A 15,937-nucleotide genomic window follows, 5' to 3' on the forward strand; every position below is an offset into this window, starting at 1 on the left:
ATATTTGTGTGACGAAGACTCTGTATACCAGTAGTTCTCAACTATTTTTAAGGAGAGGCACACGTGATGGATTTTTAAAATAGTAGTGGTACCCCTGCTTATCTGACCTCACTCATCCCCTTTTCACTCATAAATGCACACCCACCGCACTCCTCCACTTTTCACACATTCTACATTCACTCTCACACATCATACGCACCCTTTTATTCAACATACATTCCACATTTATCCCCTTCTTGCACAACACATTGTCCTCCTTTTTCAATCCTACACTCCACATTCACCTCTTTCACCCCTGTCACCCCCTCCTCTAACACCACCCAAAGCACTCTCCTCCCTACACAAAGCCATCTCCCCCCCCCCATTCCCTCACTCACCTTCCTATACACCTAAAATATCAGCTGCTCAACATACGCATCGCACGCGCAATCTGGAGATGCATAGGATCCTCTGTGCCGGGCAGAGAGAAGAGAGACAGATTGCAACCTGTACATCTCCAGGCAGCACGGCGGGGGGGGGGGGGGGGGGGGGGGGGCGCACACGCTAGGCAACCAACCCAATGTTTCCTCTAATGTCGTTGCACCCTTGGCAGAGGGTCAAGACGCACAAAATATCTCGGCACCCCGGTTGAGAAACACTGCCATATAGTATAAACACTCGTACAGCCTTTAGGCTATGTTGCCTTTTAATCTCGTCAGGATAAGTTGTGTTCACAAAAGCTGAATACAGGAGGCACAATTTGGCCTAGTATAAATGGCTTCTATAACAAGAGCAGAAACCATTACTGCAGCCTAATGAATGAAAAGTTAATGACATGCAATGTTAGAAAACGGTATAGAAGGATTTAATTTCACTTTTTAATAACACCTTTTGTTCCATTATTTTGCACGTTAGTCTATTGTCTTCAAATGTCACAACATTTGGTTTCCGTTCCCTTTTAAACCCCGTTTCTCTTGGTTTATGTATAAATCCTGATAGGATTTCCTTTGTTGGAAAATTAAAAAGGTTGGCTTTCGCCTCTCCAGGTAAAAAAAAGTAGCATCTGTCTTCAACTTTTGTTCTGTTTTTTGTTCTAAAGGGTTGTTAATGGAAAGTTCTATTTATGTTGGCACCCTCAAAGCCAACGTAACACGGATTGATAGCAGGGTGTTTATTTACTCTTTGAACGGAAGTCTGCGACTTTTTGGCATTTTGTTGAATAGTTTGCACATTTTATAGTGTTTCAGTTTGAACCCTAACCACTCTAAAATGAATGGCATATGATTACGCCAGGAACTTGTCATTTCATTTGTATCTTCCTCTTCTTACTTTGGGTTTACTTCTACCTGTGACCGTCCAGTGTTCAAAATGCTGATTTACTTTTCTTTTGGTGTTCAGGTTGAACCTTTCTTTGTCGCATTGTGTTTGTTCGACATTAAGACAAACAGGAAGATTTCAGCTGACTTTCACGTGGACTTGAACCATGCCTCTGTGAGGCAGATGATTCCTGCTTCTACGCAGCAGCTATTAAATGGTGGTGGTGACTGCAATCGAAGGGTCCTGGAATCCATTCAAGAATCCATGCTGCAAAATCCCAAACAGGTATATATAACTGACCAGGGCAGGGGTGGCCTTGGGGTTCTTCGGGCCCTGGGCAAGAGGGTCATTAGGGGCCCCTTAGAAGTTTGAATTTGACCTATAAGCAACTCGGCAAGCCGGGCATTTCTGATTTACACTTCTGTATGTTGATGAAAGTATCCTAATACATTCAGTGTAATTAGTATTTATTACACTGGAGTGAAGAATATTATAATTTACATAATACATGTAACATACAAACACTGTACTCCAAAAGTGACACAATCAATATTCTATTCCCAGATTTATGTTCTTGTACTGGAGTATATCTGTAGTTCCTTCAGTCACAAGTGCAGTCAGCATGGGTTTGAAGGTTATGGAGGATGGGTTCTATAGGAGACAACATCACATGCTATGGGGACAAAACTCATCATATGTTCATGGTTTCTCTGGTGGATTGTATCATATTCCATCAGTATATGTACAAAAAAAATCCACAATTTACCTGGGTAAAGACAGGGAAGATGAACTTTGCGCCTAGACTCAAGTGATGACCAACCTAGTTCTTTGAGCATTTCGCAGTGATGTGTGTTGTGGTTGCATTGGAGAACAAAACAGCATATTGAATTGTAGAGGGTGTCAAGTTTGCTAAGGCGGGTTTGGGGTGCCAAGCCGTATACTATGTCCCCATTGTCGATAATTGGCATTAGCATCTGCTGTTCGATACACTTTCTGACCAGCAGACTTAGGGAGGATTTGTTCCTGTAAAGTACACCTAGTTTGGCATAGGTTTTGGATGTCTGGGTATCAATGGGCATCCCAGATGTTTAATGGCAGTCAAACCATATGCCCACGTATTTAAAACTAGTAGCAGGAGTTGGGGTGGTATTCGTGTTGGTTCTGATCTGTAGCTCAGTCATTGGAAGCTTTCAAAATGTAACCTTGGTCCCAAATACCATTGTTACAGTCCTGTCAGTGTTTAGAAACAGTTTGTTTTGGGAATCCAATTTTCAAGTCTCAAAGTCAGACTGAAGTATGTGTTCAACTCACCAGTGAGTTGTTCCATTCCACAATTGATCTCATTGCAAACTTTTAGCAGGGTAGAGTGTTTGGGGCGAAAACCAAATTGGAATTGGCTAGGGAGATTTGTATTGGTATAGCAATCACATAATTGGGTGTGAACACATTTTTCCATGACTCTGGATAGTTTTGGGAGAAGAGAGATTGGCCTCTATTTTGAGACTGTATTTTTGTCCCCACTTTTGAAGATTGAGACAACTCTGGCAGTTTTACAGGTCTTAGGGATATGGCCTGCAGACAGAATAGTGTCGACTATGGAAGCAATTGGTTTGGCAATGGCTGGGGCACCAAATCTTAGGAACTTTGATTGCAGTAAATCAGGTTCACATTGGCTGCTTGGTTGTGTAATCTTGTGTAATCACTTCTTCGTATACTGGGACAAATTGTGGGCAGTGTTGGGAGAGGGTGTGGCTATAGGGGTACTCTCAGAATGAGGTTCATGTTTCTGGTTTGGGTTGCGCTTCGCTAATAAGGTAGTAGCACACCCCACAAAGTGATCATTGCATTTGCAATTTCAGTGGGATTTGTCAGAGTAATATCCTCCTTGGTGATATTACTTGGTTACTGCTACTTCCAGAAGTTAGCTGGGTTTGATGTTTTCTGGAGAAGATTGTTAGAGTAATATTGTGCTTTTGCATGTCTTGTTTGCCTTGTGCACATATTCCGCAGGCATCTGTAGTGATTAAGATCCTTGGTAGTGTCAGTTACTTTGTAGCTTTTCCACAAGGCTTCCCTGAAATGGTAGAGTGCTATAAGGTCAGGTGTAACCCATGGAAGGTGCCCCCCCCCCCCCCCCATACTCTTATTCTACGTAGTGGAGCATGGGTATCACAGAGTTTTAAGAACTCGGGTTGGAAATAGTCGAGCGCAGAATCTGGGTTGGGAATTAAGTCGATTCTGTACCACGGGCAGTTGGTAAGGTCATCCAGAAACTGCTGTTGGCTGGTTTAATTTCTGCAGAAGATAAAATGTTCAAAACGTTCCTTTTATTTTTTTTTTCCATCTCAGGGAATATTCTCTGTCACTTGTCCCCATCCTGATATTTTCCTTGTGGCCAGGATTGAGAAAGTCCTCCAGGGCAGCATTACACACTGTGCTGAACCTTACATGAAGAGCTCAGATTCAGCAAAGGTGAGTTATTCTTTTTAACATACAGTAAAAGTACCATTTAAATGCCTCAATGCTTTCTATTCGGGTTTTAGATAAATGGCTGAATGCATAGTATTAGTACCTTGAAGCCAATTAGTGGGGTTCTGGTCTGAAATCAACAAAAATTATTTGCCTTGCCTCCTCCCGGTTTCAATTATAAGTATAAAGTTTAAAAAATCAGTCCGATTTTTCAATAACTTTATATTTTTCAACAGCATGTCTTTACTGTCACCGGATTGTGACAGTTTCCACCCCTGAGAAATACTAATGTAAAATCCTGTTTGTGTGCTCTGTTACACAAAGGCAAGCCAACTTCATTTCACAGCTGGGCCACTTTTTTTGTCCTTCGATGCATCCATGTGGTGCAGCCACGTAGCAAATAATCTGCATTATTGTCCATTATTTGCGTTGGGTAAGGTGTGCATTAATGTATTTCTGAGCTCCGTTGTGTATTTTTCACTGCTTACCCTCAGGTTGTGATAGATCAAAAAGTTGAGAAACCTCTGTCTCAAAGTGCAGTAAAATAAATATCATTAAAGAGCGTATTTACGTATCGCAAGGGTTCCCAATACTGATCCAGTCAATAAATATTGGCCGTGTGTTTTTTAATTTCCATACACACAATTGCATTAAGGAATTTGTGTAGCTAGTGTAGATGTATAAGACAGTACAGAGAGAGCACCCAGCTCAAATTGCTATTGTATACATTTTTATTGGTTATTTTGCTTTACAAGGGTGGGAGTAGATCTTTAAGAGATTTTTAATTTTTATTTAATTTTTTTTTTTTTAGATCAATCTTCTTCTAAACACATTGCATTGGGAAACCACGAAGCAATTAAATATGATGAGAAATATGTTATGTTAATGTTTTGCAATACACTTATAAAAGCAATTGTTAACCTAGTCTTTCCTCGGCTATACATACACTCCCAGAAACATGTGCTCTTTGCCTGTTTAATTGTGTTTTGTACCTTTAAAGCTTTTTATAAGACACAAAATGGCAGAAAATGCATTATTTTTGCTCAGTTTTCACTTTATTCAATTATTTTGTGAATGTGTGTAAATCTAAGGATGCAGATTAATTTTAAAGTGTGTGTGTTTGTGTGTGCATATATATCAAATAAAAATATTACTTGTGAGCATATTCACATGTCTTAGACATGTCTGAAACACTGATTTTCACCATTATCACCTAGCATACAGTGCTTCCACTGCATCAAGGGATTCTGGGAAATGACATGCAAATGAGCACAGTGTCACCTTTTGCCTGAAATCCAGTTTTACATGGAACCCTTATAAGCAAAGCAGCTCACACAGCTTTTAAGCACAGCTTTTAAGCACAGCTTTTAAGCACAGCATGGTATTAGATGCGAAGCCAGTAAAAACACACAGACGGCTGTTTCGACCTTTTGGGTCTCATCAATGTGAGGCTGGTTGTACTGGCTCTGCAATTTATGGTATCGTAAACCCACCCACCCAAAATGGATTTCAGACAAAAGGTGACCCATTGTGTGCTCATTTGCATGTCATTTCCCAGAATCCCTTGCTGCTGTGGGAGTACTGTATGCGAGGTGATAATGGTTGAAAGGCAGGGTTGCAGACCTGTCTAGGACATGTGAATGTGCTCACAAGTGATATTCTTTATTGGCTATATGGCAACAGTGGAGGTTTTTTGTGTGTGTGTGTGTGTGTGTGTGTGTGTGTGTGTCTGTGTGTGTGTCTGTGTGTGTGTCTGTGTGTGTGTCTGTGTCTGTGTCTGTGTCTGTGTGTGTGTCTGTGTGTCTGTGTGTCTGTGTGTGTGTGTGTGTGTGTGTGTGTGTGTGTGTGTGTGTGTGTGTGTGTGTGTTATAGATATCTCTATCTTAATAATAATTTTTCAAGATAGAAGCGAAAGCTTTTTATTTATTCACTTGTAGGCCTACAGATTACAATTACAAGTCCATATACAACACTTCCTGGCTTTGACAGTTGAAAAAATGCTGCAATAATTGCAAAGTTATAATAGTAGGCCTGGGTTATAAGGCAGGTCTTAAAGAAGCAATTCATGCAATATCCTACATGTATTTTGTTTTTTAAATCAATTCTGTAGTATTAGATAATACTTACTGCATTTTTTTCAATTGTATTTTTTAATTACACTTTTTATGCTATTTTTAATGAATTGTAACACACTGAGCATGCTTTGATTTCTATAGAAGGTTTAGCCCACCTCCCAGCAATGCAAGACCTTTCTGTCACTTTCTTGTTTGGGACAATTTGTTGCCAATACTCCCAGCATTTGAAGCTGCAAACTGTAAAAATAGATAATGTTACCTCAGTAATCTAAGGCTGGGGCCATAGAGGGGGTAGAAGGGCTGAGGCGCTCTGACGCTGAGGCTCGCTTGCTGAAATCTGCGCGATTTCATGCCCATGCAGGCGAGCCAGCGGGCGCGATAGGGAGGCGGAACAGTGACGTTGCTGGGCCAATCGCCCGCGACGCACCGACGTCACGGCGCCGTGACGTTGGCGCTGCTCCGTGCTGATTGGATGTTTTCAGCCGACAGCGCTCTGAAAAACAGCTTGGCTGTCGGCTGAAAAATCCAGCCCCTCAGCACGCCTGCGGACGCTCGCGTGAGCCCCCTCTAAAGACATCCTCATGGAGGATGCAGGGGCTCAGCACGGAGCGTCCGCGCGGCTCAGCGCGGCCTCCCCTGCTATGGACTCGGCTTAAGAATACATTGATACATTGTAGCTACTGATTTACACTGACTGAAGGATTGATAGAAACGAAAAGGCAGCCATTTAGTGAACCCTGGGAAGCAGAATTTTTGCTGATCAATCACAGGAGAACGAATCGATTGGCAGCGTAGGTAATTCATTTTCAATAAAGTTAATCAAAAGCTGCATTTATGTAAAAAAAATAAAAAAATGTTTGCAGTGCTGCTTGGACTGCCTCTTTAATAAGTGATCTCCGTGTTTAGAAGTCCAAAATAGAAAACTACTGAAGGGTTCCATAAGGGCGTTTGTGAAGAGGTTAAAAAAAAACACCACAAGAACTGATTAAGTTGGATTAAACCTTTTAATTGTAACAATCACATTTTTCCTGTTCATGTTCACATAAAACGAACACAATCTCCCCTGCTGGGTATGAACCTTTACGTGTTCTGGTTCAAGTAGCTGCATTAGTATTTCTCTCTGAGGAGACTGTCTGAAGGGCAAATTGTTTGGTAAAACCTTTCTGTTTACATGTCTCTCCATATTTGTCAATGAATTATTCATGTTAATTAAAAATTGATAGAAATGCTTGCTGTATCTTTAAATATTTTAATGCCTGTGGGAGTGTTCATTTCTAAATGCTTTATTTTTATCTCTTGCACATTGATCTCCGGAGAATGCAAGAGTACTTTACCTTATTTTAGCAGCAGTTCATCTTATTCTTCCTTGTGTAGGAGCCAGGGAGACGTTACCAACGTAGAGAGGGCAGTAATGCCACTTTAGCAGAATGGATTCCCGATCTAGGGGCCGCATCTCTAATGACATCTGGCAGGCCCAGAAAACACAGTTAAAGAATAAGCGACTTGTGTTACTGTGCTGTTCTCCGTTTGGTGCCCACTAACAAGAGCCGCACAAGCATGTCCCAGTGATGGTGCCGCTTTCTTTTGGCTTGTAGAAGCTTGACTGGTTTGGCAGCCACAGTGATTTCCTTTGCTTAAAATGGTTTCTGAAAGGATAGCATGAGTGATTTAGAAATGGTAAATTAGGTCACAAAGGGCTGTGTTTGGTAGTCTGAACTCTCAAAGTCATGACGTGTGTAAGGCTGAGTCCATGGTGACTCCAGCCGTGCGGAGGTGCGCTGAGGCTAAGGAAAGGCGGGTGCTTTCCCTGGCCTTAGTTCGCGCGCCGTCTGGCGGCATGTTGGGGGGGCGGGCCAGTGACGTCACGGAAGAACCGCTCACATGACTGGCCCTGCGCTCCCGTGAGCGCCGAAACTAAAAAAAAATGTAAGTGCTACGCCTCCACACACCTGCGCAAGCCTCTGCTAAAGCCGCTCTCATTGCGGCTGCAGGGGCTCACTGACGAGCGTCAGCGCGCCTCAGCACGGGTCTGCGCCTAAGTGCTGACCATGGACTCAGCCTAAGAGAGGCAGACTGGGGAAATGTGAGAAAGTACTTCTTGAATCAGTGTTTCTCAACCAGGCTGCTATGTCACACAGGTAGGGCCCCAGACAAACCTTAAGGGTGCCCTGTGGAAAAACTCTTCATTGTGTCATTTTTGTGTAGGAGCCCAAATGCTGCAATGTTTTGCTGCTGCTCTGGCAGCAAAATAATTGAATTACTGATGGGGGGGGGGGGGAATATGGCATTTCATTTCAAATAGTAATTCACACAGAAGAAATGGAGACAAAAAAGTGGAATGTGGACAAACCTGCATGTGTAGCCAACACAATAGGTACATAAGCAATGAAAATAGGAGAATGCAAAGTATAGCTGTATTTACAAGTCTTGTGATGAAAGGTCCGTGTTGCACACTCCAATGTTCAGTAATAAATGGAAATTACTGCAAAAAGACTGTTGGGAGTAGGGCTCTAATTTTATTCTTCTTAAGGAATCCTGTTTTCATTGCTTATTTAAAATAGTAGAAAACCTACATTTTACAATAAGATTTACAAATGCATATTTACATTTACAGACATTTATTATGATGACACTATAATGTTTGGTGTCAAAGTATATTGTCATTAAATGCTTACTTTCAGTTTCTAGTCTGTCATTAAAATTTAAATAAATGTGACAATTGCTAAAATAATGGGGTACCCCAAAAATTAGATCATCTCAATAGATATAATAAATCTATTTATACAACATTTTGGAAACTAATTGATATTGACAGAATATTCCAGAATAGTTTTGGGGAAAAAAATAAGCAACTAAAATCTTTTTTTTAATTTCCCTCCCATCCCCCCCCCCCCTACACACACGCTGTCATATACTGTTACAATGTTTCAGGCTGTATTGTTATTATGCCTTTCAGGTTGCACAGAAGGTTTTGAAAAATGCCAAACAAGCATGCGGCAGGCTTGGACAATACAGAATGCCCTTTGCTTGGGCTGCAAGGTAACCCGCATAATGTTTGGTTTGGTGTGATTCTAGGAAATATATGTACATGGGAACACTGGAACAAAATGCATATATGCGCCTCCAGAATGAGGTGGGATTTCCCCAAATTCTTCCACCTCTCACTCCCTACAGATACAGTAAGGTGGGACTACTAGACCAGGTGAGCACAATCTTTTTGTTTGCGCACCGCTGTGCTAGACAACCAAGGCAGGATACCAGTGATTTCAGTGTATATTTTAAAGAGTCTTTTATATTAGAATATATGGGTGACAGGAAGATCTTGCTTAGACTGTACGGTTTTAAAGTAAGGTTGTGTGTGAATTGACTTCTATTTTACAGCACAAGCATAAATTGATAAAGCAGATCAATGGCAGAGAAGGAGACGGGATAAATTATAGCAGATGAAGACTTGATTAAAGCCGATAACGTAGGCGAGACAAAGGGATTTACTCATGTTAGGGCTAGGTGTGGAGGCAGGGAGTTAGAGATAGTCTATTAACAGTTAATTACTCCCATTATGACCAAAGGGGCAGATTTATCAGGCACTATTAACTGCTTAGTGCACCTGATCCCATTAAGTCAATGGGAGTTAACGCCAGACTCTGTGCTCTTACCCGTAACCGGTTTGAGTCTGCCCCGAAGTGATTAAAATTAAAGCCGATGAAAGCCTAGTAAAGAAAGGTGGAAGGTAGATGTGATCCATGGGATGGTGAGTGGTAGGATTACAGTAGATTCAGCCTGGGTGATTGAGATATTAAGCATCTCTCACCTCCATGAAGTAGAACAATAATCACCTTTGGGGCGTTAATGTAAAGATTTATTTTCTATATAAAAGGCTTCACAAACACTACATGTTGATACATTTCAAAGGATATATTTGTCTGAATTAATATGGTTACTAATTTCTCTTTATTCGTTCAGTAAATAGTATTTAAAATAATTAAGCAAGGTTTATGCTAGTGTTCCTTCAAACATGTTTGTTCTGTATAAAATGGCTCTTCACAAACCACTGATCCTGCTCAGCCCACCACACAACGCTACAACACATTCTGAGTGCAGAATAGTGAAGATCAAAACCACATCATTGTATAACAGTATGTGCATGATTGATCACAGTGATGGGAGAGGAGGTAGCATGGACCATGGAATTAGTAGAACAGGCATACCATGTGGTTGCAATTAACTGAATTGGATGTGCAAGTTGGTGCTGCAGCTTCTTGACATGTTCTCAGCATCGCCGCTGAATCTGTTTCTTTTTAGAACAAAAAAACTCAAACTATTTCTATAATCTAAATTTCTCTTGACATTGAAGAAGTAAGATGTTGAGGTTTTGAGTCTATATAGTTTTGTGTTACTGTGCTCTGTGGTACATGGATATGAAATGATGTAGCTGTCTTTTCAGTAAGTACTCAAGCTGCAACTGTTCAATTTTTCTACTCGATCAGTGACTGGAATACAACAACAAAAAAATGTTATTCTTTGTTTTTTCAGAACACTATTTAAAGATTCTTCTGGGACATTGGACAAAACTGCAAGGTTTTCTGCAATCTACAGACAAGACAGCAACAAACTTTCTAATGAAGACATGCTTAAACTGCTGGCAGATTTTAGAAAGTGAGTCATTTTGTTATCAGCCTAGCTTAGACAAAACTCCCACATCTCAGATAAGTAAGTAATGCTGTTCTACATACCAATATTTAATGGAAAAATTCCCAAAAGGTGTAAGCCCAGAGAAAGGAAGGTAGTCTCAAGGGTTTTCTGAGATAGTTACATAGTTAATCCAGGGACAGACATTCTATACGTAAGTAGTATTGGAAGATGGAATCTGTCGTTTTAATCTCGTTCTCATTCTATATTACACAGATTTGATGGGGGGGCGGGGGCGGGAAGAAGTGGATGTGTGGGCAGACCACTTATGTTTTATCCTTACCAGTCTTTACAAATATACAGCAGTTACCACACAAGTATGCTGAGGATGCCTGCAATGTCTGTGTTTCCATTATTTGTGATACTGCTGTGTCCATGATTCATGAATGTCACTCCAAATACAGTGACTTTAATATATGCTGTGCTGCATAGTCATGCAGCGCGAGTGAATTATGGGTAGTAGCAGCTAGCACAATTCAGGGTATAAACTAGAAGTGTAGATAAGCTGCTTACGTCTTATACAAGGATATTTATCAGTTCAGATCATTTCCACGTCGCAGAAGGCTTGTCCTAATTACTGCTGTAGAAAGATAAGTGATCTGAATGTTTCTGTACTTGGTGATTTTGCAGAGCTTGCAAGTCAAAAGCATTATTTATCGTTGTCTGCTTTGACAGGCAATGCAAGCATAATAATCAGTGTTCGACAAACCTATACATTTGCACGCCCCGGGCGAGTGGATTTAACATCGTGGCGAGCTCCTATTGGCCCAAGCAGCACACGTGTGGTACTAGGTGGCGAGTAGATTTTTTTGTTCGGCGAGTAGATTTTTTGGTGATTTGTCGACCACTGATAATAATAATAATAATAATAATAATAATAATTTTTAAAAATAAGTTTGAAAAACAACCAGAATTGCACATGGATCCAATTGATTTTAATATTTTCATTTGTATCTTTATAACGTGAGTAATATTAATTGGAGGCGTTAATAGTGTTTATACAATATTGATACAATTTATGCTCAGCTCAGGTGAAATCTAGGAATCGATAATAAAAAACAAACATAAAGTTCATAAAATCCCGTAGCTGCTGTGCTTTGGAGAAGGCATTTCTATTCTTCACACCCCTCTAAGGGGTTACGCCATAAAAAACAGACATACAAGATTTTGTATTTATTATTAAAACAGACCACAATTCTCTCTCATACTGTATAATATGAGGAATGAGCAGCTCTGATGAATCAATCGTGAAGTACATCAGGTACGGCTTATGCGGGGTGGGGAGATTTAAGAGCAGCGTCTCCATCTGGAATCCTGTCCTGGCTGGGTAAGGCAGGCTCGCACTTCGTTCAAACCCCTGACGAAGCATCACATTGTCTAGGGAACCTGGTGGTGTGCTTTGAAAAGGGGTCTTGTACAGAGAGCGTGGAGCACAGACTAAAGGAGAGCTTGCCTTATCCAGCTGGGACAGGACTCCAGTGCTCTGAATTCTACACCCCCCTCATAAACCGTACTGATGTACTTCACTATACGTCTTGCTGCATGAATGATGAATTGGAGCTGCTCAGTCCTTATATTATATGCATGCAAGTGAGAGTTGTGGACTTTCGTTGTTTAAATAATTAATAGTATACCAATCTTATGTAACTAAGTGCCCCTGGCCATAGCCTTCTACTGGCCTCGACACTATAAGTCCTGATAGGAACAGGCAGCGTTGAGGTTAATCTCCTGCGCAGGGCCTAGCCTGCAGTTGCAGCCTGGATGGGTACTATGTTGCCTTATCCAGGGGCAGGCCTAAACCGGCAGTTGGAGTGTCATATCTGGGGAGGGTACTGACTGGGTCACTTGTATATGGTGTGATGCCTTTCAGTACCCGGACCTGCCTGTTATGGGGCGGGGTTACAAGCCCCCCCCCCCCCCAGGTATAAAAGCTGACGCTCCACCAAATGGAGGGTGTTGATTATGGACTATCTTAAATAGTCATGAACAACACAAATGAAACCTGAAATAACATTGTATGCATGCCTTTCTGAGATGTTTTAAGGATATATTTGGGCAAAGGACGCTTTCCTTCCAACTCTAGGTTTATTCTTGGCATTAATCGATTAAATATTTTTGAATGCCAAAACATGATTTTTTGGGGGGGGGGGGTTGAAAAAATACACCCACCCCCTCAATACATATAAAAAATAATACCCCCCCCCCAAAAAAAAACCATATAAGAAAATACGCCCACCCCCAATACATATAAAAAATACACCCACCCCCTTAATATATATAAAATTCAGACTTACCTTGGGGATGGTCTCAGGCTGGGCCGGTGGCTGCGGGGCGGCCGCTCAGAGCAGGTGCAGCCAGGCCCGGGTTTCCCCCAGCTTCAGGCTTCTCCCTCACGGTCTGTCCCACGCCGAGGTGTCTGATGCTGATGCTCACCGGGCCTCCCTCTCACGCCGTCACGCACCGGAAACTGAGCCCAGCTAACTTCTTGCGCCGACGTCAGAGAGACCCATCGCGCTAGAAAACGTTAGAAAAATAAAACGTGCAACTTTTTGAAGAAATTTTAAAATCCATAATTGTAAGCATGTCTTTGAGATGTATTAAGGATACATTTTGCCAAATGACTATTTCCCCTCATAGACTAGGCTTGTTCTGGACTATGAGGGTTTTTTTTTTTTTTTTTCAATTCTGAAAACAAACTAAGAAAAAGAAAATGTGACCATCTGGTGATCATAAAGAAAAACATGTGCATGTGTGAGTCGGCTGAGAAAACGATATATTTACATGCATTGTGAAACCCGGTGGGGGGGAGTCACATACTGTGTATTTTTTTCCTTAACTTTTTAGTAGATTTTTCCCCCCACTTATTGGATTCTTAAAATACATTAAAGGAACAGTTTCCTTCATTCACATACGTTCATGTTGCAGTCATTTGCACCACAAACCTTTTCAACTTTGATGAATGTTAGTTTATTTATGCAGTGAGGTATGCTTTATCCACTGTGTTTAATCTGTCATTGAAAGTTTTATGTATGTATGTCTTTATTTATATAGCGCCATTAATGTACACAGCGCTTCACAGTAGTAATACACGTGACAATCATATAAATAACAAATAATACAAATAACATATCATGGGAATAAGTGCTTCAGACATAAAAGTAACATTTCGGAAAAGGAGTCCCTGCTCCGAAGAGCTTACAATCTAATTGGTAGATAGGAAGAATGCACAGAGATGGTATGAGGGAATTCTGATAAGTGCGTCTGCAGGGGGTGGTATTAGCCACTGTGCTACTCATATGCTTCTTTAAGCAAGTGGGTCTTAAAGGCTGTTAGAGAGGGTGCTGGTCAGGTATTGAGGGGAAGGGCATTTCAGATGTGAGGGGCAGTCGGTGTGAAAGCTTTAAGGTGGGAGAGGGATTTTGATACAAAGGGGGTGGAGAGAAGACATCCGTGAAAAGAACAAAAGTCAGGATGGTGCATAGTGAGAAATTAGGGCTGAGATGTAAGATGGGGCAGAAGAGTGTAAGGCCAGGTCCATAGTGCCTTCGCCCGTGCGAAGGCGTGTGCGGCCGTGACGTCACACGCTTGAAGCGGTGCATTTTTCGTCCATGAGTACGCATGCCGTCTGTAGGCATGTCTAGGGGCGTGCCAGCGACATCATGGAGCTGGTTTGCCCTCATTGGGCGAACCACTCACGTCACCAGCCTGTCGCACCAAGAAATCAGTTTGAACTGATTTCTTGCGCAACACGCGCCCCCTCCCGCTTCCGCCCGCACGCCGCATGGTCTTGAACACTGCCTTAAGGCAGTCTGTTCTCTCAGCGTGCGGACACGTCCGCATGGTCTGCGGTACCATGGCCCAGCCTACAGCTTTAAAAGTGAAGAGGAGAATTGAGTGCATGATGTGGGATTTGATAGGAAGCTAGGAGAGGGATTTCAGCAGGGAGGCGCTGAGACAGATTTAGGAAAGCGTAGAGTGATTCTGGCAGCAGCGTTTAGGATAGATTGTAGGGGAGACATGCTGCAACATTTCAGTGACATTTCTGCAGAGACTAATGGCCCATCGGATTAACACAGCAGGGGACCCTGGCAGTCCCATTTTTAGTTTGAATGGGACTGCCAGGGACCCCCGCTGTTAATCCGATGGGCCATTAGTCTGTCTGCAGAAATGTCACTGAAATGTTGCAGGATGTACCCAGCATGTACCCGAGTCTTGTTGGTGATTGCCCCAGATTTGTTTTAGAATACTCGTCGGCACTACAGTAGGATTTTGTTTTTTTATATAATTACAGGATCTTTTTTTTTTTTGTCTACGCTACGGGTGAACACAGCCATCCTCAGGTGAACACACAGCCATCCTCTCTCTACTTGTTGTATCATTTTGTTAGCAAAATAATGAGAGGCATGAAGGCCGGACAGCAGGAGGTTACAGTAGTCGAGACGGGAGAGAATGAGGGCCTGTGTCAGAGTTTTTGCAGTGGAGCAACAGAGAAAAGGGCGTATCTTGTAATATCGAGAAGGAAAAAGCGATAGGTTTTTGATACGTTTTGAATGTGAGAGGAGAAAGTAAGAGGGGAATAGAGTGTGACCCCTAGGCAGCGTGCTTGGGCTACTGGGTGAATGATAGTACTTCCAACAGTAATGTGGAATGAGATAGTAAGGGCTGGTTTGGGAGGACGTATGAGGAGCTCTGTTTTTGCCATGCTAAGTTTAAGTCGGCGGAGGGCCATCCAGGATGATATCGCAGAGAGACATTTAGAAACTTAGGTTTGTACAGCAGGTGTAAGGTAGGGGTTGACACACACGTGTATATTTATATTTTGTTGTATATTGTAAATATCATATCAAAATTAATCTATTTGTACTTGTATTTGTAGACCTGAGAAGATGGCCAAGCTTCCAGTTATTTTAGGAAATTTAGACATCAACATAGACAATGTGGCTCCTGATTTTCCAAGTAAGCACCTACTTTAGAACTAAAAAAACTGAATATAAATGTATGTTCCGCATCACTTCAGTTATTATTATTATTTTTTTTTAATGGCTTTATTACTATTCTTTCAGATTATGTTAACGCCTCATACATCCCCATGAAACAGTTTGAAAGCAATGCAGAGACAGTAGTAACGTTTGAAGTGGAGGAATTTGTCCCCTGGATACCTAAACACACACAGCCTTTCACCGTCTACAATAATCACCTTTATGTTTATCCAAAGCACTTGAAATATGACGGGCAGAAGTCATTTGCCAAGGTAAGTCCAGCTGGTTCTCATGACATTTGTGACATGGAGAATGCAATTATCTGCATTTGTTTGACGTGTCCGACCATTTTTATTTATAGCTAAGCAGATACCATTTTAGACACCTTTTTGTTCTTTTCAATTACAAAGACTGTAAGGCAACATGGCT

At 41.7% G+C, this 15,937-nt stretch overlaps 1 protein-coding gene across 23 annotated transcripts in view; it reads left to right on the forward strand.

Moving 5' to 3' along the window:
• DOCK9 (dedicator of cytokinesis 9) overlaps positions 1-15,937 on the forward strand; it is a 263,517-nt gene that overhangs the window by 159,984 nt on the left and 87,596 nt on the right. For all 23 annotated transcript variants that reach the window (XM_075590793.1, XM_075590800.1, XM_075590807.1 and 20 more), the window contains exons 12-17: positions 1,378-1,581; positions 3,646-3,768; positions 8,797-8,879; positions 10,374-10,496; positions 15,406-15,485; positions 15,593-15,780. In XM_075590793.1, coding sequence (XP_075446908.1) covers positions 1,378-1,581; positions 3,646-3,768; positions 8,797-8,879; positions 10,374-10,496; positions 15,406-15,485; positions 15,593-15,780 — 801 coding nt within the window. The remainder of the gene's footprint in view (positions 1-1,377; positions 1,582-3,645; positions 3,769-8,796; positions 8,880-10,373; positions 10,497-15,405; positions 15,486-15,592; positions 15,781-15,937) is intronic.

This window comes from Ascaphus truei, chromosome 3 (genome assembly GCF_040206685.1).
Source record: "Ascaphus truei isolate aAscTru1 chromosome 3, aAscTru1.hap1, whole genome shotgun sequence".
NCBI lineage: Eukaryota > Metazoa > Chordata > Amphibia > Anura > Ascaphidae > Ascaphus > Ascaphus truei.